This window comes from Corvus hawaiiensis, chromosome 21 (genome assembly GCF_020740725.1).
Source record: "Corvus hawaiiensis isolate bCorHaw1 chromosome 21, bCorHaw1.pri.cur, whole genome shotgun sequence".
NCBI classification, from domain to species: Eukaryota; Metazoa; Chordata; class Aves; order Passeriformes; family Corvidae; genus Corvus; species Corvus hawaiiensis.
The window spans coordinates 4286800-4314735 of NC_063233.1; the positions used below are offsets into that span (position 1 = coordinate 4286800).

Below are 27936 nucleotides of genomic sequence, written 5' to 3' on the forward strand. Positions count from 1 at the left end.
GCCCTGGCTGCTGAACACCCCTCACGCCCAACCCCGCGCCTCGGTTTCCCCCCGCCGCTTCTCCGCGCCGTCCTGGCCCTTTAAAGCTCTTCCCGCGGGAGGTGGCGAGCGCCCGCTTCCGGCCGCGTCCGGAAGCGCGGGGAGAGCCGCGGCCTCAGGGCGGCAGCGGCGGTGCCGGGAGGGCCGGACCGGGCCGGCCTGTGCGGGGCGGACCGAGGGGCCTGCGGGAGCGGCGTGAGGTGAGCGGAGCGGGCAACGAGGAGAGGGATCGTGTGTGCGCTCGGCGCCGCGCTGGAGGTTGTGCTGCCGCCGGAGAGCCCGCGCTCCGCCCGGGACACCCTTTGTGTCAGTCCCTCACGCCGCCTCAGGGCAGGCGCTGCCCCGCCAAGCTGGGTTCCGCTTGGCGGGAAGGGACGGAGGACACCGGGCAGGGCGGCTGAGGCGAGGGCAGCGCTCAGGTGGAGCTGTCGGGGGGCGCTCCAGGGGTTGAGGTTCGTGTTGGGGTTAGGATAGCGGTGGGATTGGGATTGGGATTGCGGGAGGGCCGTCACCGGCACCGGGGCGGCTGCGGCGGCTCCAGCCGCGAAACCGAAAGAGTTTTCGGTGCTCGGGCGTTCTGTGCGTGGGTGCCGAGGCTCCGCAGCCGGTGCGGGGTGTCGGTAGCAGCGTTACAGGGCACGGTGCTGCTCGCAACTGCGGTTCGTGTACCCACCCGCCCACGCTCCTTTAAGCGACTTCTTTACATAGGTAAATATTTACGCTTTTTCTAAGTGAAAAACGAGACAAACATTGTGTCCGCATTTGAGTGACAGAAGGGATTCTCCTGCAAATCGTACTTATCTCTTCATGAAATGCTTTAATGCAGTTATTAATCTAAATACCAGAGCAATTCTTAAGTGTGAGCTGAACCGAGTTCTGCTGATCTACTACCTGGAAGGAGGTTACAGCAGGTGAGGGTTGGCGTCTTCTCCCAGGCAGTGAGTGACAGGAGAGGACAGAGCCTCAAGCTATGCCAGGGGAGGTTCAGGTTGGGCATCAGTAGGAATTCCTTCACTGGAAGGGTTGTTGAACATTGGAATGGGCTCCCAGGGCGGTGGTGGGGTCACCATCCCTGGAGGTGTTCAGCTGGATGCGGCACTCAGTGCGCTGGTCTGGGTGACAAGGTGGTGTTCGGTCACAGGTTGGATTTGATGATCTCAGAGGTCTTTTCCAGCCGGACTGATTCTGTCATTCAGTGGTTTGATTTCTGTTTTGCTCTAGGTCTTTGAAATACTACCGAGACTTGGTCACCAGGGGGTGGATTGCTGAGGATACACCTCTGCCCTCTGCACTCAGGACATGTATGGCTGAAGGGCTCAGCCCCTTCCCTGGCTGCAGGGCAGCGCTGTTCTCCTTCCCACCATGTGACCTGGCACACCTGCACAGCAAATAGCTCCTTTTTTGAAAGGTAAATGCCACAACTGTTGGGTTTTCCCGGAATATGTGTATGTATGAGGAAACTTAAAGCTTGGCTTTATCTATTTTTGTTATGCCGAATAAAAGAAGTAGTTAGCATCTTTCTTTTTATATCGATAGTTCAAGAGTTCGTGCTTTTGCAGCCTTCCATTATCTGAAGGGGCCTACAAGGAAGCTGGAGAGGGACTCTTCATCAGCATCTGTAGTGATATAGGATGAGGGGAAGTGGATTCAAACTGACAGAGGGCAGGGTTAGACTGGGTGTTAGGAGAAAAGTTCTTCCCTGTGAGAGTGGTGAGGCCCTGGCACAGGTTGCCCAGAGAAGCTGTGGCTGCCCCATCCCTTGAAGTATCCAAGATCAGGCTGGATGGGGCTTGGAGCAACCTGGGATAGTGGAAGGTGTTCCTGCTCATGGCAGGGAGTGGAATGAAATGACGCTTCCAAACCAAACGATTCTGTGAGTCCAGTGTTCTGTTGAATTTTTCAGACTAGCAGGATCTGAGATGATTCTGTTGCTGCTTAGTGAAGAATTTTTGTTTTTAGAGGAAAGCAATCTGTGGTGAGAATTTTAGCACGCTTTCTGTCTATAAAAGTAACAGACAGGAAAGTTCTGTGTAAATATCCTTTGCTTGTGACAACAGGGATTTGTTGACCTACAAATTTTAGCAGGAGATTAAGGAAGAAAGCTAATTAAACTTTGTGCCACTAGACCTAGATTCCAGAGACACCAGTAAAATAATATAAAGAGCTTTGCATTGTAGTTCTGGAAATTGTGCAATGTGTGGGTAAGGAGATTTTTTTTTTTGTATGTAAAATGAGTTTTCATGCTTTTTTCCTGGTTTGCATGTTTGACTTCAGTGCTTTACTTTTACTGTTTGCTATTCCACAGGCATTTTTTTATGTGCTGTCCCTTTAATGCTTTAATCTGTTCAACTGCATGCACCTGTATCTTGTAAGAACACCTGCATGGAGGCTGCTAAGGAGTAACTGAAATCCTGACATTCACCACACTTGAAAATTGGGTCCTGTTATGGCTGAAAGGAAATATTCTGCAACCTGAAGGCTTTGGACTTTAATTCCTGCTTCTTTGTACCCCCAGAATGAGCACATGCCGATGGTGCACACAGAGTGGTGCTGACACCACCGAGTTCCTGAAGCACTATGCTGCTCAAAGACTGTCCCAGGAAGATTTTGAAGGATCCAATGATGACCTCTGTTACTGCCTGGAGTGTGTGGTTGAATACCACAAATCGAGGGAAGAATGTCCAAGGTTGCATGAGGTAATTAAGAGATTAATTAAGAGGCTTCTGTGGTCCAGCCTCAGCATAGGGGGAGTTTTATGCAGGGGTTGTGTTTAATTGGGTTTTGGGAATAGGTTGCATTGCTTTTGAACTGGTTTGGGTTTTTATGTGGAGTTGCAAACTGCTGATTGTAAAACAGAGACCCTCTTGTTTTGCATATATTCAAATTGGCAAGAACTAAAACATTAGTTGTAAGTTGCTGACTAGACACTATAGCTTGGACTTCTTTTGTGCTGTGGTGGTTTGTCATCTGAAACAAAGAACATCTGCCAGACTAACAGCTCTTTAATGTATTTTCTCTTTTCCGCTGGTTTCTCTTCAGCTTTTGGGTTGTTCCTGTTTTTGTTCACTTTCACTTCTCAGTCGTAGTTTTCTCCTGTTGTTTGAATTTCAGAGATCTGACCTTGCAAGACCTTGCAATTAATCAAAACAATTTCAGCCTCCTTTGTAATCCTCCCTTACTAGTATACAATTTTATATTTTTGGAAAGCTTATTTTCCCATCTGGGAATGTGAAGTATGTGTTTGTAGCTAATTGATCATAATACAGGTGTCTAAAAGGTTGCTCTTTAGATCGGTCAGCTAGATGTCTCTGGAGTGTAATTCCATGTGACTGGAAGTTCCATAGACTGGAAATAAGAGAACTTGGACCCTACTGCAAGTTCCTTTTTGTGTCCATTTACTGCAGTGTAACACAGCAGTGAATAAACTTGGTGTCTAATTGAGGTTGGGAGCAGTTACTTAAGATGAGTAATGTTAAGTGAGTGAATCCCTACAAATATCCAGAAAATCAGTCTGTCTTTTTGCATTGTTTATATTCTTTTCCTTCCACTAATTGCAAAATCTGTAAGAAGGCAAGATTTTAGAAATGCTTTTCCTATCTTCCTAAATACGATCTTTTCCTGTATTGTGTCTTTCTGTGTATTGGCCAGTGGAACAAAGCTTTGTGACTAAGCTGTGTCCTGAAATAAGTATTGAAATGAATATGACTATTTAACAGAATTATGAAATTGCTTCTGGTTTGAAGGCTATTCTTTTAAAAGTGACTTTGTAGTCTTAACTCTAAAGTGAGAGATTTGGACTTTGCATAATTGAATTCTGTTTCAAAGCTTTAGTGTTTTGGACTATGCGTAGAAAGAAACTTTTCAAAATGAGATTTCAAGTTTTGAAAGCATAATTAAGATTTCTGTACGTGATAATCAATGTCCTCAATCGCTTTCTTTACAAGTCCACTTTGATGGTTGTTTTCCCCCACTGAATAGGACTTGTGGGACTTGGAAACCTCCCGCCTTGTTGCCCACATGGAGAAATCCATGAATGAAGAAACAGGAGAAGATGATGAGTTGTTTCTGATAGATGAGAATGGGGAGACACGTCTGTCTGGATATGTGGGCCCAAATTTTGAGAACAACCTGCGAGTGCCCCTGCTGGAAATACTGAAATATCCCTATCTGCTGCTGCATAAGAAAGTCAGTACGTATCTGATCACATCCCTTTGGAAGGGAATGGTGGTGTTCTACTGAAGGAGGTGAAAATAAATAGTAGTTAAAAGAGAGTGTCAATGTCTATATTTATTTTGATACTAAATAAATTTTTATGTGAACCTGTAGATTAGTCCTTACTATAACGGTGTCTTACCCTTTTAGGTGAGCTGTGTGTAGAAGTGCTCTGTAGAATGGAACTAAGCCACGACTCCTTTCAGGTCTTTGAGAAATACCCAGGAATCTATCTCTTTTTGGTACACCCAAATGAGGTGGTAAGTTCCTTTTTCTGTTCTGCTGAGTTCCAGTCAATCCTGGTTTTGTGCACCATGTTAATACTGAGGGCATTGAGTGCTGTCTTTGCATGGTTTTAGAAAATCTGTGTGGTGCATTTATCTGTAAATAAAACTTGACATCTGTTACAGTATGCAGTTCTCTCAGAAAATCTTGGTCAGTAACATGTAAATAACATGACATTAGTACAAACCAATTGCTATACTGTTGCACACGAATCCTAAGGAATTTTCTTTGTAGGTATTACCCTGAATTATAGCTTCCTTGTCACCAACATAATCTTGTACGTAAAGCAAGCCTATTTCAAAGATTATTTTGAAGACTTACTTTTAATTACTCTATTAATAAAAATATGCCTTTGTTCCAGTTGTAATAGCAGTGTTTCCTCTTACAGAATTGTGGTTTTATTTGTTCTTTTGATTAATATATAACTTTTATTTCAATCCTTAGATTCGTCGATGGGCCATCCTAACAGCAAGGAATTTAGGGAAGGTTGACAGGGATGATTACTATGACTTAGAGGAAGTGCTGACTTGTTTGTTCAAAGTTATTGAGTTGGGACTTTTTGAGAATCCAGATATTTACAGCTCTTCAATGTTTGAAAAGGGTAAACTCATCCTTCTGCCAGCTCATTTGTATGATACAGCCAACTACAAGAACTATTGGCTGGGTGAGTACTTATGATCAGAAATGAATTTGTGTAGTCTCCCCTTTGTAAGCACTTCTTCCAAGTCAGAGCTCTACAATTTCATAGGTGCTCTGTATTTTTTCAAATATATAGACAGGTTGCTTCTTTTTTTTCTTCTGTAGGGATCTGCATGTTGCTGTCAGTGCTGGAAGAACAAGCCATGGACTCTTTGTTACTGGGCCCTGAAAAACAAAATGATTTCATGCAGTCTATACTTCACACTATGGAGAAAGAAGCAGCTGGTAACTAATTTTGATGCTGAGATTAAGACAGTTTATAGCCCATTTTTCATCTTTATCAAATTCCTGGTTAAGTTCTTGGTAGTGTAATGAGAGGTGATTATAAATGAGTCCTATTTATCTTCTGGAAGGTGCAATATTTGGGTAATACTGGCAAATACTGGAAGATGACATCCAAAGTCTGAAGTGGAGAAGGGATGGCAGTGCTTTTGCCAAGTCTGACTTGGAGGCTTTGAGAGGACAAATCTCCAATTTCTGTCTCTATTTTCATTTAATGTACAGGCTGCATGTGCATAGAGAATGCACGTTTCATTGTGGCATAAAGTTTGAATTTTGAGTCCTAAAGTAAAGAAACTCCTGAATTTCTGCAACTTGCTTTAAAATTTGACTCTTCCATCTGTCTTTTTGAGGGGACTCCCTTTTGCAGCTGTAAATTTAGAATTCAGATTTAGTAACCCCATAGGTTACCATGGCATTGTCTGGGAATGGCCTGTGAGCTCAAGACCAGGATTGCTTCTTAAATGAGCAGATCTTTATAAACTTTGTGTTTATTGAGGATATATTTTCTTATGTGAAGGAGTAAAAACACTTGAAAGAACCAATTGCTTTTATTATAAATGTGAAGTATAAATTAGCTCTGTAAGTAAAAGAATAAACAGCTGTGTAAGTTGTGCCACTTCTTAGTACAGCCCTACAAAAATCAGTGTGAAAGAATCAGTTTCATAGAGTTGGGAAACATCAGTATTATTTAATATTAATAATGAGCATTCAGGCTCCTGTTGATGTAAGACTGCATAAGGAGCAGTGTCTCTGTGTAGATAAGAGAGTTTGACTTTTTAAATTCTTTCTTCAGGTTAAAAAGTACAATTGCAACTTATTAGAATACTTTTATATTGATATTTTAGAAAGATCAATGAGAAGCAGCTCTTGCAATTTCTGCTTAGCCTAAGAATGTCCAGGATTTGCATTTCAACCCTCTCCCCTGTTGCTGTTGTGTTTCAGATGATTCCACTGACCCCTTCTGGCCTGCCCTGCATTGTTTCATGGTTATTTTGGATCAGCTCGGATCTAAAGTTTGGGGTCAGCTTATTGATCCTGTCCAAGCCTTTCAAACCATAATAAACAGTGTGAGCTACAACAATGAAATCAAAAATATTCGCAGTAGCTTTAGGAGGTCAGTTCTTGTCAGTGCTGCTGTAATTTGTGTTGGGGGAGGGAGATGGCAATTAAAAAAATACCGTGTTTCCAACTTCAAGCAAAGAAAAGTTGAAGTAGGTCTCCTAAAATTGTGAGGTTCTTTCAAAAAAAAATATATGCTCACTTCTTTTTGGCAACCATCATGTCTGTGTTAAACTTGTTAGGATTTTTTTCCTGAATTGGGAAGACTGTTAGTTAACAGTGCTTATTTAGTGCTACAACCAACTTGCACTGAAGGGTTAATGGAGATTTTCCATGTCTGGGATTTGGTAAATTTATGGGAATTCCTGAATTTTCAGTTGATGGCATTCTGGGCATTTGTTCTATGTACATAGGCAAATCCATGACTCAGTAGAAAACTTTTTCCTGAGACAGTTGCTTCCCCCACCTCTTACAAGCTGGATAAAACAAGCTTTACACTTTTAAAAATGGTACCTTTTCATAGGTATGGTTTATCACTGACAAGTTCTAATGGTCACTTGGTATCTGAAAAGCAATGTCTATCCTGACTTTTTTAGGGTTTTAATTGTGTGAGTCTGTAATGATTTGTGTTTCTTTTTAGGACAAAATCTGAACCAGAGTCAGACTACGGTGATGACATGATTTCTTGCAGTCAGATTGTGTATAATTATAACACAGAAAAGCCTCAAAAGGTATTAAACCAGCATTTTATATTCCTGTTCTTTGAACTGTAGTCACTGAATGACATTGTCAAGAATAAACATTTCTGAGTGTGTTCATCTCTTGATGTCAATGTGTTGCATTTATGAAATGTCTTTTAAAGGCTTTAAATGTGTTTTTGGTTCTCTGAGGTTAAATTATGCCAGCATGACAGTGTCTTTGAATAGTTCACAATGATTTTTAAAGGAACTACTACTTCACACCAACTTCATAGATAATGTTTTAGGAAATTAGTTCCTTATACATCTGTGGACTCTTTATTTTTTGCATTTTTTAATGACTTACGTTGGGATGTAAGAGATATTACCATTTAATGAACATATATATAAAAGAAAGTAACTTTTATGGCTACAAAAAAGGTGCCATATTACACTGTGTAGGTGTGCATGTCACTGAGGATGTTGTGTGGTGAATGTATTTTTCAGGACACTGGATGGAAGGCTGCCATTTGCCCAGAGTACTGCCCCAACATGTATGAAGATATGCAGTCCCTGGCTAACATGCTTCAGTCTGACATTGGCAGAGATATGCGTGTCCATCACAGCACGTTCCTCTGGTTCATCCCCTTTGTTCAGTCCCTTATGGATCTCAAGGACTTGGGTGTAGCCTATATAGTAGAGGTCATCCACTACCTTTGCTCAGAAATCAAAGACATCCTCATCGAACGAATCCAGCAGTGCGACAAAATCTCTGAGTTCTTCCTCCTCATCTTAGTGTCCATTGTTGAGCTACACAGAAGCAAGAAGTGCCTGCATTTGCTGTGGATCAGCTCCCAGGAGTGGGTGGAGGCAGTGGTGAGGTGTGCTACACTTCCCAGCAGAGCCTTCACGCGGTGCAGTGAGAAGGCGCCGGCGCTGTGTGCCAAGGGCTCGGGCGCGGGGCTGTTCCAGGCCCCGAACTCGGTGCAGCACGCCTGCGTGCAGCTCATCCGCAGCCTGCTCAAGGAGGGCTACCAGATCGGCCAGCACGCCCTCTGCAAGCAGTACCTGGACAAACTCAACCTCCTCCTGCGGGGAAATCGAGCTGTGGGGTGGCAGCTGAGCAGCCAGGAAACCCAGGAGTTGCAAACGTGTTTAAAGCAAGTTATAAGAAGTATAAACGGCAAAGCACTGAGCACCTCTTTGGCTGGAGGAAGCAGTTCAAACTCAACAGCTTTGCCAACCATCTCGATAAAGCACGAGAGGAATGCATGTGATGATGGATACAAGATGAGTGGACATGAGAGAGAGGACCTTTATTCACCATTTGTCATGTCAAAGGAAGGCAGAGATTGTCAAGAGAACCCTTTCCATAGGAGAAAGAATGCCTGGGAAGAGGAATGCAGAGATGCATCTAGAAGTTCAACAGCTTGCACATCCACAGAAGGCCTCTTGATGCGTATTAAAAAGGAACCTGATAACCTGACAGCTCAGGAGTGTATCTTCCCACAGAACTCACTGGCAACAAAAGAAGGTGGGAAAGTTCAGGAAAATAGGAACTATGATCTTGTGGCAGGGAAATGCAATGCGGATGATCAATGCTTTAATTCAAATGCCCAGCATTCAGATTTCAGGAGGGGCAGAGAGTTAGAAATCAAACACGAAGCAGAACCCAGAACGCCACCGCATCTGTCTGCTCAAACTCATCTTGATTCCCTATCTTCAAGGAATTGCAAAAGTATGCAGGAGACAAGTGTAAACAGTGTGTTCCAGTCCACACTGGTCCCTACTAAACAGCTATCCAAGGAAGCATCGCTAGATTCCTCTAACTCTAGAAATGAACCTGGGGTGCAGGGGAAGGAAGATGACAGTACTTTGCTTTTAGGGCGTAATGACGCCTCACCAAAAAAAGTATCAACAGAAGAAAAATCAGCTTCATCATTGATGTCTTTCTTTAGGAAAAACTCTAACATGCAAACTTCAAACCAGGAGCAGCCTAATTTAAAAGACTTGGATAAATATGACTGCAAAAATCAAATTTCTGAGACCTTCTGTAGGGATAAAATTTCAGCATGTGGTTATTTTCCATTTAGCTCTGAAAACAAGAGGGATATGATCAGGCCACTGTCAGTGAAGCGTGAATCAAGTGACAGGTTGTTTGAGTTTTCGGAATATTTCAAGAGGGAGAACAGTTCAGTGGGGAATAAAGAGGAGGATTCTGTGAAGACGGTTTCTAAAGATGATGCTATATCAGACTCCCAGGTTGATAGAGAGCTCAGTAAATTATCTTTAGCTGCTTATGCCAAAAGCATCAATTTTTCTGTTGTGTCCAGCCAGGAAAGCTCAGCGTGCCACAATGTGTCTGATATTAGAAGGAAAGTGAAAGGTACTGTAAGATCTTCCAATGAGGGCCAAAGTACCAGGTGTCCCTGTGGTGCAGATGGCCCTAACAATCAAGTCATTGTAATTTCAGACTCTTCTGATGAAGAAAAAAGCGTGTCTGACAAGGAGGAAACAAAAACCAAGAATGAAAATGTGTGTGCAGAGCAGTCTTCAGCTTCCAGCAGCATTTCAGATAGTGGCACTAAAAGAGAATCAAAGTCTCCAGGCTCTCCCATGTTACTGGATGATTGTGATTCTCAGTACTTTGAATTTGAAACAGAAGCTGAGGTTTTTTCAGCTTGGCAAGATACTCAAGCGTATGCTGTGGAAACAACTCAGGAGTATAAACAAGATCACGTTAAACCAGCAGCTGAGAGGAGTAATTCAGATGAGTTCCAGAACAGTAACTTAGATTTATGGGGTTATGATCTGGATTACTTAAGTGATGACACCATGGAAGAAGCAGCAAGCTCGATAGAAAAGCAGACAGAGGATATTTCTCATCAGAAAGTAGTTGATGATACAAAAGAAGCAACTAATTCAACCTTGCAAGAATCAGTTAGTAAGGAAGATGCAAAAGGTCAGCTGGAGAAATGTGTAGACAAAGGTACTGCTAAAGGCTTCACTCTGGACTCAAAATTGCCTGAACCCAGAGCATCTACATCTCCCCGCTCCTTAGCTTCAAAGTTGGCCCTTAAGAAAAACAGCACAAGCCCACGGAAGGCCACAGCAAAATGTAAATCAGCACCGGCTGTTCAGAGAAGTCCTAAAAAACCTCCCGTTGTTAAAACAGCCAAAAATAAAACACCACTTCAAAGCATGCCAGAGCGTTCTCAGCCTGGCAGGTCAATGCCTGCTGTGGTTCCTCCAAGAAAAGTTCGGCAGAGTCCTGCTCCAGCATCGACTGTGGAAAAGCTGGGCCTGAAGAAGGGCCCCCGCAAGGCGTTTGACTTGTCCCAGCCCTCCCTGGAGAGCCTGGCTCTGCTGCGCAGCCACGGCAAAGCTGCAGGCAGAATTGGAGTTGCACAGAAAAAGAGGACCCAACAGATCGAGGCTCAGCGTTTGTCTGTGAAACATAATAAAAAACTGCTCATCTGCCAAGACCTTCGCTATTCAAGGGAGGCGAGGTCCAAAAGAAGTGCGAAAACTTCTGCAGGAAGTTTGGAGAGCAGAAACAAAGTTACCAAAGCGGGTGCAAAACCTGTGGAACAAAAGCCTCAAAGTTTTGAATTGGCATCTCTTAAAGAATCTGCTGAAAACCAAAGGGAGAAAAAAAGAGAAGAGACTGCTTGTCCCTCTGCCAGCGAGAGAAAATTGGAGAGCCTCTCTATGGAGGAGGTGGCAAGTGCCTCTAAAATGCCTTGTTCTTCAGACTGGAACAGAAAATGGGAGGGTAACAGTGTGGTGGTTCCTCCTGTCCCTATGGATTCAAGTCTCTCTTCCACTGCACTTGGAGATGATAAAAATGAGTCTTCAGGAAAAGGTTGCACTGTCCTGCCTGAGTGTGAGGTGAAAACTTCAAAGCAAAATGGGTGTAAATCAGATGAAAGCAGTGACGAAGGTGATGATAATCTGTTTTTAACTCAGTTAGATCCTGTGGATATGGAGTTATGCTCTCAGGAGGAAAGTGTTCAAGATGCTGCTGTAAGTAGCAAGACCCCAGAGGAAATGGATGCTGATGAAACTCTTCAGCAGAACGAACCCTCAGCTGTTAGGAAATGTAGCTATAAAGACTGTATGGAAAAGGTGGAAGAACCTGGAGAATACTGTAGTAAACACAAAGCCACCAGCCCAGGGGCAGATCACGTGTTTGCCAAGCCTTCTCTCCTGCCACCTAAAATAAGAAAGCCTTCCACTACCAAAATTTTCAGCTCAGCAAGTTCTTCACGGAACGCAGCCTTCAGCAAAGATCTTGAGGATGTCCGAAAGTTACCCCCACCTTCAAAAAGCAAAGTGAATGCGGCCAAACCGGTGGTAGTCAGGCCACCACTGTATCCAAAACCTGCACCAGCAGGAAATCCAACGTGCAAATCTCCAAGTTTCAGTAATGTACCTCAAGCCCTCAGTACCAATAATGTTCTCCAGTCACAAAATAGACGCTATGACAATGCTTCGAATATTTCCAGAGGGCCTGGCCGAGAAACCTACTCCTCCTTTCTTGGTGCTCAGCAGCGCGATTACAGCATTTTTGTTAACCAAGTCCTAAAGTGGACTTACGAAATGTTTGCAAACTTCAGCCACTTTGGAACTCCCAAGAATCTTCTGCAGTCCGTAGTAGCCTCTGTTCCTGTCCGATTTCAGGGCTACAATGACTATTTTAATACATTTTTCCCCTTGATGATGCTCAATGCCTTTGAAACAGTAAGTAGCTTTCTGCCTTTTGGTTTGTTTCATCAACACTGCTAAATTTTATGGAGCGATCAAAACCTGGTTTATGTCCTCTATTTACCTTTGAAAATGTTCAGATACAGATGAGAATAGAGGAATGATTTGGGGTAGATAATCCAAACAGTTGTGTTTAGGACTGGGGACTACCAGAGTTATTCGGCTCAGTGAAGTGTTTCTTTTTTCCTGGGTGTGCACCCACAATAAAAGACGTGACAAAGGATGTGCTTCCTCTCTCTATAGCATATAAAGTTTAAACCAGAAATCTTTTAAGAAACTGAGATCTTTCAATGACAGTGTCTGTAAAAAGAGGATAAATACTAATGTTTCGGTTTCTGTTGAGAAACACGAGAGAATAGGTTAATCCAGGAAGTTTTTTTTTTCCCTAGTCTTTACTGGTTTATAGTTTAATAGTGACAAAACACAGTATTCTTTCAATCAGTGTCTGAATGCTTTCAAGTTCAGTCATTGCATCACTTCTATTGAAATAAGGTAGAAAATAAAGTCAATGCCAGATTAATATTGACATTTTAAGGTGAAAATGCAGTCAGGGAAAACTCAAGAGTAGTTGTGAAGAGCTTTAAGAAAGTACCTTAAATGGGTGAGTGGCAAGGAAGAACTTTTGTTTGCCCTGTGTGTTTATATGTAATGGGTATGCTTTTGTGAAGGAAAAGAAATGGGTAGGACTCTTGGTAAATTTACTTGACAGTCTGATAGTTTCATTTATTTCCCCTTTGAGTCATGATAAGCTTTTCTTCTGATACACTAAACCCTTCAAAGTATTATTGTTTCCTTTTCAATGTGTAGCTGGCACAAGAATGGGTAGAAAACCAGAAAGGAAGGGAGAAAAGTTACTGCTTCTACTTACAGAACTTTTCTGCTGACATGAATACAGCACATTTTACAGGTGAGGGTTTTTTTGTTTAATAAAATCTTCTGATTTTCAAGAAGATGACGCTTTATAATGAGCTGGCACTTGTAGAGTTTTTTTGTGTTTGCTTTAAATATAGAAAGGATTTCAACTTTGCTATTCTACAGAATGCACCTAAGAGAAATATGTATTTTGTAGGGAATTTGTGCCTTCCATATCTTTCATCTGGGTTTTTTTTCTTCAGCATGTTTTGATAAAGTTGTCCTTGGCTTGCTCTGTTTTTATATAACGCTGTGCTCAGGCTTAAGAGTGCAGGATGGAGTTAAAATTTTCACGATAATCTTTTGCTGTAACCTTTAACAGCTTTAAAAGTGAACAGTACTTCTACAGTCAGAAAATAATTGTAAGCGTTTTCTTTTCAATGTTCTGATTTTAATTTGTCTTTTGGGTAGCTCATTTACGAGAGAGTGATTTGGCAAGGCAGCTTCATCCAAAGGAGGATGACTTAATCCTCTTGGTGGTCCACAAGGAGAAGGACACCTTTGGGGAAGAAAGTGGGATGGAGAACCACAAAGTGAATCATGTTGGCCTCGTGACACGATTTTCTCGTCCATCTGGCTATGCAAATAGTGAGTAACTGGGCTTGAAATAAAAATGGGATCCTTCTTGGTGCCATGAAGTGCTTCTTCATAGCTGGCTGTTGGTAGTTGTAATATACCACTCGCCTCAGAGGAAATGGAGTTGTTTTTCCTCTATAGCAGGTCTGTTTCATGCTAGAAGCTTTATAAAAAGTCAGGAAATGAAGCTGCAGCCCTGCTTTTCATAATTTTTCTAGAGAATTCCTTCGGTGCAAATGTTACTGCTTCATGTAAAACCAGCAACTAGTGATGAGGAAGTATCTCACGGCAATACCATCCTACAAGTGCATGCAGAGCACAACGTGCCATGAACTTCTACGATCTCACTGACTAAAATTGTCACTCTCTTGGGAACTGAAACTGTTAATTACCAGGATTACCAAGTACCCAGTACCTGCCTTATTAAAGCAGTGATCTGAGTAGTTGTACAGAGCACTAGTTTTTTTGTTTGGTCTTTTTTTTTGTTGGGGGTGGGGAAGTGTTGGGATTTTGCAAGAATTCACTGTTGATTCCTTAGTACAAGACAGCATCTTGTTCTGCTGAATTCATTGAGTGACTTACTGGAGTATCTTTCAGTTAATAATTTGGATAGTTTTTGAGTGAACAACTTGGTTTCTTGTTGTTCTTTAACAGGACAAAAGGAGCAGCAAACTGCCTGTCATCTTACTGTGCAAACCCGAGGCAATCTGTCGTTCTTCATCCATAAGCAAGTGAAGTGTGTGGTGGTTGGCTCCCTGGTGACCACACACAGAAAGTTCAAAGGTCTTCTGCTGCTGAGCAGGAGCCCCCTGGCTAAACCCATCATAGATCCAAGTTACAACGATTTCTGTCCCAGAGATCTGCCTGTAGCCTCAGGAAGTGCTGTAAGTCCTGCAGCTGGGAGTGCCAGGGTGCACAAAGAAGGCATTTGGGCCTATGAGTTTTGCAGGTCTGGTTTTTCGTGCTGGCTTTTGAGATGACCAAGAGCAAACAGCCAAGTTTTAAAAGCACTGAGACACTGCCCTTCTCAGAGCTGGCTGATGGGGTGGGAGAGGGGTCTGAACTTGCTCTGGTCTTTGTGCTGTATTGTTGTAGGTGTCCTTCAAACTGCTTTCAGTTTTCTTTCCCCTTACTGGGGAAGTGTTCAGGAAATGAAACCTATGATGAAAAGGGTACTGTAAATAAAGGTGTGGAGAGTGAACAAAACCTTTGTTACAACTTTCAAGGGAGGGTTTTGTGCATCTAGATAAAACCTAGAATCAAAAAGCTTCCCTGCCCTTCCAGCTTTTGAGTTATAGCTAGAGGGGTGAGGACATTCTGAAAGTACAGAAAATTGATGTGGAAGGTTGATAGGTTGATCAACAATAATTCATTACTTTTTTGCCCTGTCTATTCCTTCAGGCTTCATGTATGAATGAATACAATGAAGATCAAAAGAGAGCCATTGAGACAGCTTATGCCATGGTAAAGCAACACCCAGGACTTCCCAAAATCTGCCTTATCCATGGACCACCTGGGACAGGGAAATCAAAAACTATTGTAGGACTTCTGTCCCGTGTTTTGAGAGAAGTAAGTGAACGTGATGGGATGGTCATGTGCTGGGGTTTGGTTTACATGAATGTACTATCTGGCTTCTCAATTTCAAATGAAAACAATCTAAGGAGCTTGTTTTGGTTTGTTGTTAATTAATCTACAGAACACTAGGAATGAGAAAACAGCTCGGGAAAAAAATTCCAAGATTAAGCCAAACCGTTTTCTAGTCTGTGCACCATCAAATGCTGCTCTTGATGAACTCATGAAAAAGATCATCATTGCATTTAAGGAAAAATGCCAAAACAAACAGGAGCCTTTGGGTATGGTTTGTTTTAAAATTCTGTTTTAATGTTAAATGGGCAAAACCTGGTGGAGGAATTGAAACAGTTGATTATGTACTGTACTTACACGCTCCTCTGAGCAGTTTCTTCCTCTTGCAGAACATGACTGGTACATCCTTGTACTGTTGTTAATTTTAATGTGCTTTTCTGAAAGGTGTGTTGTGGTTTTTTTAATAAATGACACTTTGTTTTCTATAGACATTGACCCTTTCCTCATGCTGCTGGTTTAAGTTCACCAGTTTTTAAGTTTTTGAACACAAGTCTTTTGCCTTTATTTTGAATTAAGTTGGACTTTGTTGGTCATGGGAAACAGACTGAAAATTTTCATGTGTCAGAACCTCTCATTTTTCCTCCTCCCAGTTTGTGACTAATACGAAGTAGATGAATTCTACATCTAGTTAGTGACAAGGGGGGAAATATCTGCGTTGTAACCAAACATTAATTTGGTATTGACTTACCAACTGCATTACTTGATGGGACTCATCATTGTCCAAGTTGGGAACTCTGGAAGTTTTAGATAAACCTGAGAGTAAGAGGTAGTTTTATTAATTCAAAATAACATTCTTAGTGTTAGCCACCACTAAAACCTGGGCAAAATCTTTATTTTTTGGAGTTTGGAATTACTGATTTTTTTGTAGCTGCATTTAAGTACAAGTCAAGTGCTGAAAACTCCAGATAAGTAGAAAAGGAAAAGCCTTGTTTGTTATCCATGATGTTTACATTTTTTAAACTGTCATAGCAAAGCACAGAGACAGTCGGAGTAATTTAACAATATTTGGACTCTGATTTTGTAAACAGGAAATTGTGGTGATATCAAATTAGTGCGACTTGGTGCTGAAAAATCAATCAACAGTGAAGTCCGGGGGTTCAGCCTGGATAAGCAAGTTGAACACAGAATGAGTAAGTAACATGGAAAGCAGACTTTTCTTCAGTCTTCTCTAAGAGCTTGGTGGTGTTTTCCACATGGACCATGTGTTCCTGTAAGAAGGAAGATTTTTCTACAATAGTATTTCATGAAGCACTGTTTTTCTTAATCTTAGTGGGGAAGTGGTAGTTTATATATGAGCCAGAATCTAAGGAGAAGGAAAGAAATAAGCAAGGTGACTTTTTTCTTTAAGAAATTACATTACATACACGTTAAAGCCATCATTTTTAAGGAATGAAGCATTTGAGAGCTACAGTGGGAAGCAATTCTCATTGTCTTCATTGTACAAGATAAAACTTCAATAGAAAATGGGAAAACCCAGCAAAAAGATCAATTTGTCCAATTTGGAGTTACTGTAACAGTTTTTCTATTCCTCCTGTATGTTCTCCTTTGGTTTATTACAGAACGAAAGCCAGGTGACTATGACCAGGATATCCAGAAGAAGAAAGAAGCTCTGGATCAGAAGCTGGATATGCTTTCTCGAGAGCGTGCCATGCACAGATGTGAGAAGAGAGAGGTAGCAAGACAATTTTTAATCCTATTTGGGTTTTTGTGCTCGTAACACCAAAAGAACTCTGATTTTTGATGTCACCTCTAAGCAGAACTGTCTCTTCACCTATTTTTTCAACTAATGGAAAAGTTGGTAGCACCATGAAAGGGAATGAAGAACTTCACATCAGGAATTTTTTTGTTTATTTATGCCAGTATTTTCCACTGGTTGATCATGCCACTTGTTGCTTTAGCATTCAGTAGTCTTCACTTGGTTCTGTCACCAATTAGATTTTAACATAACCATATTTATAAATCTTAATGGTTTCATTTGATTGTATGTTTCAAAGCTCAGGTTTTGTTTCACTGAAAATATAGGAAGATACCTCGTGATCTAAGATTGTGGAATATGTGTTGCACTTGAAGTTTTCCTTTTTTTTTTTGTCTAAAAATTTGGCATTTGTACTCAAATGAGAGTTTTCTGGTGGTAAACCAATTCCCAGTTGCACAAAAATGTAAGATCTGGTATTGTGTGTTGCAGAGCCTAAGTATGTTGACAACTTTCCAAGAAACTGATCAGCTTCTTCAGACACGTTTGAAATTAACAGACAGTCTGAGCAAGTCTAAATGTTTAGGAAATGATTCAGGGTGTGGGAGGAAAGAAGGTATATGGGAAATGGGTGGTGCTAAAGGTGGTTTCTCTTTAATTTTTCCCCCATCTAGAGTCAAATGTTAAATGATGAAATTGGCAGACTTGCAAAGGAGAGACAACAACTTGCTTCTCAGCTAAAGGAGGTAGGAGAATTTATCTTTAATAAACTTCAGCTGATGTATTTTTATACTTGGTGTCCTTTAATTGTGGTGAAATTTGGTTTTGATGTAGCTGGGAGCATTTATAAAGTAGTGGGTAAATGGATCAAGGCCATAAACTTGAGTAAGTTACGGACAGGCAGCTGTGAAATCTGGGGCTGCTCTGGCTGCATATTGGGAAAAAAGCCCAAACAGGAGCACTCACTGTTGCAGTTAAGGCTGAATTTTAACCAGGGTGTCCTGCTGTGCTTGAAGGTTCGGGTGCACTCCCAGAAAGTGCAGGCAGACATCATCCTGGAGTCTGACATCGTCTGCTGCACGCTGAGCACCAGCGGGGGGAGCCTGCTGGAATCGGCCTTCTCACGGAAGGGGCTCGATCCCTTCAGCTGTGTCATCGTGGATGAGGTCAGTGAAGCTGTTGAGACCTGCAGCCTCTTCCACCTCCACGCCTGCCCTGTGCTGTGCTCAGGCAGCCTGGGGCTGTTTGGCTGCTGCTGGAGTATTTGTGGGTTGCCTGCCCCGTCTCCAGTAGAACCATGAGGAGAAAGAATAATTTGTAATTGATTCTTTTCCTGACTTGTTTGGTGCTGTAATGGGTAGACAGCTTTTATTTAGAACCACACTTCAGCCACATTTTTTTGTTGTAGAGATTTCCAGATGGTTTGGTTCTATTTATATGTTTGGAGAGCTCTGCATATATAATAATAAAATAAATCTGTTGGTAGTTTTTTTACTAGAGAAAAGTCCTTCTTTTTCCTCTTTTTTTTTTTTTTTTTAATTTTTTTAGAAGACTTAAAGCATTTCAGTTATTCTGGCTGTGTTACAGAAAATTTAACATACTTCCCTCCTTTGCTTACAACTTCTACTTTTGTCCTGTTTGCATATCCAAAAGGCAGGGCAGTCCTGTGAGGTGGAAACACTGATTCCACTGATCCATCGCTGCAATAAACTTGTCCTTGTTGGAGATCCCAAACAGCTCCCTCCTACTGTCAAATCACTAGTAAGTGTTCAAGGTCTTTGCTTTTTTTCTTGCCATAGAGTACTTATAGTTTAACAACAGTATCTATAGAAAATATTTAAAGAGGGAGAAAAAGATACATTTCAATGGGGCAATACAAGCTTCAAGCTGGGCACTTGGTTTGTGAGGGATGATGTGTTGTTGGCAGGCTGTTATCTCATTTTGGAAGCTTCAGTCACTACCCTGTTCCTTAAGGAGGATGAAGACTTCCTGTTTGTATGGGGACTTCCTGTCCCTACAGGTGTTTTCTAAGGATAAATGTATAAAAGCATGTCCTTGTATCCACGTGTAAGGACTGTTTTCAACACTCCTGATAAAGAAAGGAGGAAAGTCAGGCTGGCTTCCTTAGAGGGGTAAATTGCCTACAGGTTGTGTGTTTGTGTAACAAGATCCCACCTGGAAAGTCTTGCTTTTCATTACGGTTGGTGTTCAATTTTAGTGTTTTGTGACTCAGTAAGGGAAGTTGTCTTGCTAAAGATTACACACAAAAATTCAGATTTGTGCAGGTGGCCTTTACTGAGCTAATAAGACCAACACACACAGAAAACTGAAGTGTGAGTAGTTGTCACTTTGTCAGCGATTTAGAAGTTTAAAAAACACCAAATACTTTGCCTGCTGGGGAACGAGGTCCCAAATGAAATCTGCTGTTCTCCCTGTGGCAGAAAGCTCAGCAGTATGGCTACGACCAGTCCTTGATGGCCCGTCTGCAGAGGCACCTGGAGGAGCAAGTGCAGAGGGACGTGCTCCACAGCCTGCCCGTGGTGCAGCTGACCGTGCAGTACAGGATGCACCCGGACATCTGCCTCTTCCCATCCAACTACGTTTATGGCAGGACCCTAAAGACTGCCAAGTGAGTAGCTCTCTGTTCTCCTTTCTGGGCAGGGGGTATTTCAAAGCAATTTTTTTTATGTCAGGGTGTTATTGTGAGTTTAAAAACACTTGAGGTTGTGGGAGGGGGAAAGATAGTTAATGGGAGAAAATGTGCATTCCATCTCTATTAGTGCTGGGTGTGATAGATGAGGTGAGATCCCTTAAAACTGAGCATATACAGAGTGCTGAGAGTTCCTTTTCAGGCCTCAAACTATTTGGGTAGCAGGGAAGATTAAGGACTCTGGGGAGGAAAAGAGCTCAAAATTACAATCATGAAGTGGTTAAGGTTGAAAAAGACCATCAAGCTCAAGTGTCAGCCCATTTCCACCATTAAACTATGTCCTCACATGCCAGATCCACGTGATTTTTGAACACTTCCAGGAATAGTGATTCTCACTTCCCTGGACAGTCTAGTGCAATGCTTTACAACCCTTTCTGTGAGAAAAATTTCTTTATATCTAATCCAAACCTCCTTTGGTGAAACTTGAGGCCAGTTCCTCTCATCCTGGAGAGTTGCTTGTGTTTGATAACCATGACGTAAATTAATGAAGTATCAGTTCTTAGAATTTCTTAGTTGTATGGTTGCCTAGTGATGAAAATGTTATTTCCAGGGCAGTAGAGGAGAACAGATGTTCTTCAGATTGGCCATTCCAGCCATACCTGATTTTTGATGTAGCTGATGGTCGTGAGGAGCGAGACAATGAGTAAGTCCTGCATTCTACTCAGCCAAAGTTTAGATTTTCTGAGAATTAATTGCCTACAGAAGAGTTGTCTTCTCTCCTCTGTTGTTCCAATATGCATCAAGTAGCTAGAACTGCATTTTCCAGCTGATACGATTTAATTTTATGAAAAAAAGAGGTTGAATGGTTTGGGCATTTTTTAAAATTTGAAACTGGTTTTAATCCTGGTGTCTCTCTATTAGATGCCAGTAAATGCCTGCAGTCTCTGCTAACTTCAGCAAGAGTTTGAGTTCATGATTTAATCAGTGACTTCCCTTTCCCAGGTGCACACTGAGGAGATACCAGGAGGTGGCAGGCTCAGTCCTCCCCTTCACCTGTTCTGTAAGGAGAGCACAGCTGGGAGGTGCATGGGAATGTGGAAGTGCAGCTTTTCAGTGTCTGCACTTCCCAGGCTTGGTTAGCCCCTCATCAGGGTCTGCTTGCTAAGATCTTTGAGCCTCTGTGTGAAAAAAGCTGCAAAAGTTCGAAACAGGGGCTGTGACTCAAAATCCCCCATGAAACTGGGCCAAAGCATTGAATTGAAAAGATCTCTCAAAGATGTTTCTGTAACGTTTCCATTGTGTCCTGTGCAGCTCTTACAGCAATCCTCGGGAAGTGAAGCTGGTGATGGAGCTAATTAGAACAATTAAAGAAAAAAGGAAGGATCTGGGCGTTCGTCGCATTGGAATAATTACCCCTTACAGTGCCCAGAAAAAGAAAATTCAGGAACAACTAGAAAGTGTGTTTAAGAATAACAGGTAAAGAAACAACAAGCTTTCAAATGGGCCTTGCATATTAATCCTTTGTTTATCCTCTTAAGTAATGGCAAAAAGTCTCCAGCTTCTTTCTGTACTGCTAAAATTTGTACTTGGTTGTGCCTTTAAAGGGGGCATGTAACCCTTTTGCTTAAAACAGGCACAGTCTCCTTGTGCCATTTCTTAGTTATAATCTGTATACATGTTTTGGTTATAGTGCTGTTCTGAATAAGCTGATTCAAAAGACCCTAAAATTCCACGCTGTGTGGACCCAAACAGATTTTCAGTAATGATGCTGATCTCAGAACAGTAAATTCAGCTTTAGGCTCATACACTGAAGGAGAAACTCGCCCTGGGTGGGTTTGACATAAGCATTAAGGATAGTGTTTAGGCTCTTTGCATCACTATGTTGCTTAGAAATCCAACTCGGAATTAGCAAGCTGCTGAATTACATTTCTTCAACAGCCCGGGTGAAGTGGACACAGTGGATGCGTTCCAGGGCCGGGAGAAGGATTGCATCATCGTGTCCTGTGTGCGGGCAAACAGCTCTGAAGGCTCCACTGTGGCATGTGTGCTGGCCAACAGCACCAAAGGATCCATTGGGTACGTGTCCTGCAGTGATTTGCAATCCCATTTCCAGGGACACAGTAGAGAAAGTCATATTTTTAATAGGACTGGTAAGAAAGTTACAGAGAACAAGTCACTTCTACCAGAATTAAAGGGTATCTCAGTGCATGAATTGGTGTTCCTGGTTTGAGAAGTCTGAGCAAGAGGGGCAGGGAAATGCTGATGATGTGCTCTGTATTATGTGCTGATCCCTTTGCACAGCTCCCTTATCCTGCCACTGCCTGCATTTGGCAGGATTGGCCTTGGGATCTTGGCTCTTTGCATTCTTACTGCAGCAGTTACTGTTCTTGTGGCTTTTGGCACACCTTGTAACTTTCTGAATGCTGTTCTTAAAATGAAACTCCTCTTCTGTGGATGATGCTGTCCCGTTAACATCCATAAAGGTCTTGTTAACTAGTTGTATATGTCACTTGGAATGTGATGTAGCAGACTTGGATCTGGGATTTGTAGACGAACGTGCTTATCTTAGCTAGGGGGAGATTGGCAGGAAGTCTTAATTCAAGATTGCAGATTTCCTAATTTTTTATGTTGGTTTTTTCTGTCTGAAACAGAAGGAACTAAACACTGAGTGTGCCGTTTACCCCCAGAGCACTTCCAGCAGTTGCTGATTTGTTTCTCTAACTTGCAGATCACTTTAGTTTAAAAAATGGTAGTGAAAATATGAAATATGCCTTCTTAGAGTTCACTGCCTTTTAAGTTAAACTAGGGGAAGTCTACTCACATAAACAAAAACCTTTGTTTCCACATACCAGGTCTCACTAAGCTGCTTATGTTTCTCTGATTGCAAGAAAAATGGCTTTTAATTGTGCTGATCTGTGATACTTTGGGAAAAGAAAGAATCCAAATCTTGGAGTAAACAACAATAATGCCTTTTGAAGATTTCTTAATTTGATTGAGTTTGGGAATGGAAGGCATCTGGAACCTGCCAGTTCTTGTGGCTGACAAGAGACTAAACCTCTGCTCTTTCAGCAGGAACTTTCCAGCTTACTGTGTTTATACATTAATATATAAAGGTTTATATGTTCAAGCTTTGCCAGTGCAGTGCCTTAGCAGCTGTACATGCTGATGGCTTGGACATCTCTCTTTCAGGGTCAGGTGTCCTTGGCAAGGTGTGATGGGATAAGTTTGCCACACCCTTACCTATGACCTTGTAGCCTGAGTGAAGTATTTTGTTCCCCAGGGTTGCTAGTCCAGCATTAAATTTACTCTGAAAGTAACTGGGAGAAGAAAACACCAAGGGATGACAATCACCCCCCTGCCCCCTTCCTGAGAAAATAATCTTCTTGGCTTTCAGTTGTAAAAGCTGTCAGGAATATTTAGTAGCTTTTCAAGGTCCCCTCTCTTTCATTTCTCAAGATCTAGAGAACTCTCTGTGCTGCTGGATCCACTCCCCTGTTTGCTTCCTGCTTCTCTTATTCCCTGCACTGTCTAGAGTTTTTGAGGTGGCTCGGTGGTTTTTGCAGCCTTCACTGCAGGGTTGTGAATTTGCTGCAGAGGTCTCAGTGCAGTGACCACAGAGCCAGGCACTGATAGTGAACCTGGCTCAAACAAAGTTGGACTTTCGAGCTGTGGATGTTGTTAGAATAAGCAGTGCATTTTGGAAGCTTTTCCATTAAAGTAGAAATAGTTTATATTAGTCTCATAAAGCTTTTTTTGAGTTTTGGTAAATGAGTCCTAACAGAAATCAACCTTTAAGAATACACTCAGCATTTGTTTAGGTTTCAGTATCTTGGTTTGTGATCCCTGAAAACCAAGCTAGGGAATTTTCCTAGTGCAAAACCAAACTTCTGCAAGGATATACTCTCCTCTCTTGAAGCATGACAAAGCAAAAGTCTGCCTTGACGTGCTTCCAGTGCAGGTCACCTTTAAAATAAAATATTCATATGCACTGTTCAGTACCTCAGTAGGGTGTTTTCCCATTAATCATGCCAAATATTATTAATGTATTTCAGTTCAAGTCAAAAAGAAGCTTAAAGTCTTGATAGGTGAAGTGAGGTTGATGTCCTCAGTACTTTGAGGAACGTTTAAGGAAGCAGTGGTTGGCATTAAGAGGGGATTTGCTCTAAGAAAGGAAACATCAACATCAACAGCAAGAGCTGGAAAGAATTGGAATTCCCTGCAAGGAATCAGTGGTGAAAGAAAGAAAACACAGTTCATGCTCAGCCCTTCACGTAAGGCAGGGCTGCTGCCCCGGGGTCTGGGGATGGGGAGGAAGTGCTGCCATTAATTTCAGTGACATTTAGTTTTATGTCTTTTACTCATAACCCTTAAGCCTTGTGGAAGAAGTAGTTTAGGAGCTTAGTTTTTGTCTTGTCACTCAGGTTTCTGGCAAGCCTCCAGCGGCTGAATGTCACCATTACCCGAGCCCGCTTCAGCCTCTTCATCCTGGGCCGGCTGCAGACGCTCATGGTAGGTGCAGTGTCAATGGAATGGGCTGAGCACCGTCCTCAAACCTCTCCAGTGCCAGGGAATAAACTGTGTGTCCCGAGAGTCCTTGATTTCTGTGCTTTCCCAAGGGCGGGGGGTGCGGGAGCGTCTTGGGGGGGGGATGGTGGGGGTTAGTTCGCCGCTAGGGGGCGCTAAAGCCCCACGGCAGTGAGCGAAACCCCTGGAAATTGAGCAATGGTCATTTTTTGGAAGTTCTGATGGTTCAAAGTGCCTTCCCTGTGTTACAGCAGCCAGAGTGTCTGTTGCTGTTTCGCACCTGAAACATAAGATTCTTCCATTCCAGAAGGAACATAACAGTGGTTTCCATGACAGTTGTGTCAGGTACCTTGATTAAAGAGGTTGTGCATCCTCTGACACCTCTGTCCATTTGTGTTGATTTCTTGCTGATAACAGGTTTTTCTTGTTTTTCTTTTTTTTTTTAAAGGAAGATAAAAACTGGAATAACTTGATTCAGGATGCTCAGAAAAGAGGCGCCATTATCAGGACAACAGAAAAAAATTATAAGAAAGAGGCTCTGAGGATTTTGAAGCTCAGGCCACCAGGACAGCTCCCAGCTGTCCCAGGAGGGACAATATCTTCTGTGGCACAGGCTGGTTCTTCCAGTGGCAAGAGGAGTGAGCCTGGAAATTCTGGGAACAGCCCACGGGAACTTGCTGCTGGCCCTGGCCATGCAGTGCCCCAAGGAAGCCGAGGGCCCACACAGCCTCCAGGGACTCCGTCTGCAGATTCCAGGAGGGAAAATGCCCCTGCACCCTCCTGGGCTTCAGCTGCAGATTCCAGGAGGGGAAATGTTCCTGCATCCTCAGGGGCTGCAGCTGTAGATTCCAGGAGGGGCAGTGCCCCTGCATCCTCGGGGGCTGCAGCTGTAGATTCCAGGAGGGGAAATGTCCCTGCATCCTCAGGGGCTGCAGCTGTAGATTCCAGGAGGGGCAGTGCCCCTGCATCCTCGGGGGCTGCAGCTGTAGATTCCAGGAGGGGAAATGTCCCTGCATCCTCGGGGGCTGCAGCACTTGCTGCCATTCCAGAGAAACCACGGGACCCAAGGCTGGCAAGCCTGGCCAGTCGAACTGAAGCCAAAGGGAAAGAGCAGCCCTTGAAGGACGGCCATCCGTCAGCCCAGAGCAATCCAGGATCAACACCACAGCAAGGCCTGGACGTGTCCTCAGCTGCCAGGGATCAGATTTGCAGAACAGAAAATGCCAAGAAGGCCCAGCAAACACCAGGACAGTGCAATGTGTTTCCCACAGCCCCTCCCACAGCTCAGCATGAGGGGGACCAGAGAGCAGCTGTGTCCAAAAGCAGTTCCAAAGCCCCCAGTGAAGGAGGTCAGAGCAGTAGCAGTGAGTGGAACAGAGACTCTCGTGGTTTATCAAGGAGACCATCCCAGGAATCACCAGAGAACACAGAATCAAGCTCTGCCAAGAGAAGAAAGATCTTTCCCTGACTTTACTATTGGCTCATTACTGAAAATCTATTCCCAGATTTCTGTCTAGCAGGGACTGTATTTTAAATTATTTAGCACAGCTGGAACCCCCTTATATTGATACGAGTACTATCAGATCTCTTTCTCATCCTGTCCCTAATTGTGGAGGGACTTAATACCTGACAGATGGTACCTTTGAGGTTTTGAAAAGAGAAGTTGGGTAGCTGCATTGCTTGAAAGAGCAGTGGGTTTAGTCATCTAGGAAGCTGAGGTTGTAAATGTTTAAGGATGTATATTTGTACAGTATACAGAATTATTTTAAGATATTTGGTAGTTTCCTTGTGTAAATGCTAATTTCTTAGAGATGTAATTTTTTATGAAGAACCAGAGTAAAGCAAAAACAAAACCCAACCCCCAAAACCCAAAAGACAGACTTCTTTTCCCTTTGCACTAATATGTCTAATTTATTTCATAACGAAACTGAATGTTGAAAATGTGGTAGCGGTGGTTCTTGCTCATGCTCCACTACTGCCTCAGGAAGGAGTGAGGCAGATGTACATTGGTTGAATGGAAAGAATTCTACTTATTTTGTGTATTTTATTGCCTGTTTTTATAGGAACTGAAGAGTTTTTGTTGTATATAAATGTGCCTTGAGTTTTGCTCTTGCTGCTGCTCTATCAGTTGGAATCCCTTTCTTGTTGCAGTGGCAACACAATCTGCAGATTAAAGCCTGTGAGGTCTGTTTGGTCCCACTGTGTGAGGAGGAATCAACAGCACTGTGAGATCTTGGTCCAAGATCTAGTTAACAGTTATTGGTAATATCACTTGAGTTTCTTTGTATGGAGCTTTTGGAGATCCACAGGGATAAAAAGAACAGGTAGTTCTTTCTAGGTGTTACTACTGGATTATTCCCACTGTGCTGATGAAGAATATGCAGCCACTATAAGAGGACGGCAAAAAACCAAATTATTTTTAAGAAAACCTTCCTCTTGTTATAACATTTCACAATAAAAGTGGAATTATTTCTACTAAGAATCCCTTTGGGTCACTGTGAAGTATCACCTTTTGTTTTCTGGAGCTTGTGCGTGTCTCGGGAGGTGAAGAGCAGCATTTCACATGCACTGAGTTTTGTGTGGAGATAACCTGAGTGCAGCTCTCAGGGAATGGAGGAGCTGCAGTGTTGGTACCAGTTGGGTGCACGGAGTGGGCCGGCTTGTACCATCTCCAGGTGTGTGACACCCTGAAGCAGTGTCCTGCTGTCCCTTGTCACTGACATAAGCAGCGTTGTGGCAGTGGCTTTGCTGGAGCAAGCGAGCCACAGTTGAGCCACAATCCTCAGTTCTGTTTTCTTTATTGCAGGGATAATTCCAGCTTTGTCCTTTGAACCCTCTGCCAGACAGGTCTGTGTGGTCCAGTTCAGGGAGATGCCAGTGCCTTACTGGGCAAAGCACCAGGTGCTGGTTCAGGCTGTAACTGCCAGGAAAACTCACATCCCTAATGCATCCAAGCCTGAAACAAACGTGCTTTACTGGTAGGAGCTGCCTTGGAGGTGTGTGGGGAGGCTTTTATTGCTGGCTGTGCCTGTCCAGCTCATTGTGCTGTGCAGGACTGAATATTTCAATGTAATGGGAAGAATCTGGGAGATCCCTGTGAGGTGAGATCAGCATCTGTGCATTGTTCAGCTTTAGTTATTTGTTTTGTTGCATTCTGAATCGTTCAGTGACCCCTGACTCCTCCTGGCAGCCCTGTGTGCTCTTCTCCAGCTGGTGTGATACTTGTGAGGCTGCTGAGTGACTCTGACCTTACCAAACTGGCCATTTCAGTCACTCCCCATCACAGACTCCATACCCTGTGTGTTATTTCCCTTTATGTTAATAGGAACACTTAAAAACTGTCATCTTCCAAGCCCCTTGGCTCTCGTTGGCAGGGCTGTGCTGCCCTGCCTGCTGTTTGTACTTAGCACATTAAGAGGCTGCTGCTCTGCAAACCCCACGGCTGTGGAAGCCATTTGGACTGTCTTGATGTAAATAAAGTGAAGCTGGCAACAAAATTAATGAGGAAATGCTTTTCTGGTTATGAAATGCAATTTAGTCACAAGAATGTTTCTGTGAAACTTGTAGTTCTCTTTCTCCTTACTCTGCATTTCAGAACATATTCTGAGAGCAGTACTTGCCACGTGCTGGAAGGAATTTTGTTTTAACATCTCATTTTTGTTGTACTCTATAATGCCTGTATTTTTCCATAAATCATCTTGGAGGTGTGTTCAGTGGCTCAGACCTTTTTGCTGGTTTAATACTAGATTTATCTGACTTACATTGTCAGTCTTCAGCAGTGGATTATTGCTGCCATATCAGTCTGTATCATTAGTCCTGTATTTGTCAATAAAAAATGCTTGGGTTATTGCACTTAGAACACTTTTCCCTCTCCACAAACCACTCAAGAGTAGGTTTGTAGCTTTAATTAACTTGTT

The 27936-nt window shown here is 42.7% G+C and overlaps 1 protein-coding gene across 3 annotated transcripts; it reads left to right on the plus strand.

The window, feature by feature from the left end:
• Nucleotides 1-141: 141 nt before the first annotated feature.
• SETX (senataxin) lies at nucleotides 142-27871 on the plus strand. 3 transcript variants are annotated; one of them, XR_007207795.1, is made up of 27 exons: nucleotides 142-239; nucleotides 1261-1447; nucleotides 2555-2735; nucleotides 4018-4228; nucleotides 4402-4511; nucleotides 4981-5200; nucleotides 5341-5460; nucleotides 6460-6631; nucleotides 7217-7307; nucleotides 7761-11996; nucleotides 12828-12927; nucleotides 13344-13520; nucleotides 14163-14392; nucleotides 14910-15077; nucleotides 15205-15361; nucleotides 16181-16282; nucleotides 16712-16824; nucleotides 17520-17591; nucleotides 17862-18011; nucleotides 18499-18606; nucleotides 19287-19474; nucleotides 20106-20198; nucleotides 20807-20971; nucleotides 21434-21571; nucleotides 23917-24004; nucleotides 24271-24364; nucleotides 24468-24555. XR_007207795.1 is itself a non-coding variant. In XM_048325076.1 (26 exons), the coding sequence occupies exons 3-26, from the start codon at nucleotides 2556-2558 to the stop codon at nucleotides 25485-25487; spliced, it is 8409 nt and encodes a 2802-aa protein (XP_048181033.1). In that variant the 5' UTR covers nucleotides 142-239; nucleotides 1261-1447; nucleotide 2555; the 3' UTR covers nucleotides 25488-27871. The 3 variants fall into 3 exon arrangements, 2 of the variants coding, with proteins under 2 accessions (XP_048181033.1, XP_048181034.1); XM_048325076.1 differs by lacking the exon at nucleotides 24271-24364 and having other exon boundaries at nucleotides 24468-27871; XM_048325077.1 differs by lacking the exons at nucleotides 142-239; nucleotides 24271-24364 and adding an exon at nucleotides 872-950 and having other exon boundaries at nucleotides 24468-27871.
• The last annotated feature ends 65 nt before the right edge of the window (nucleotides 27872-27936 follow it).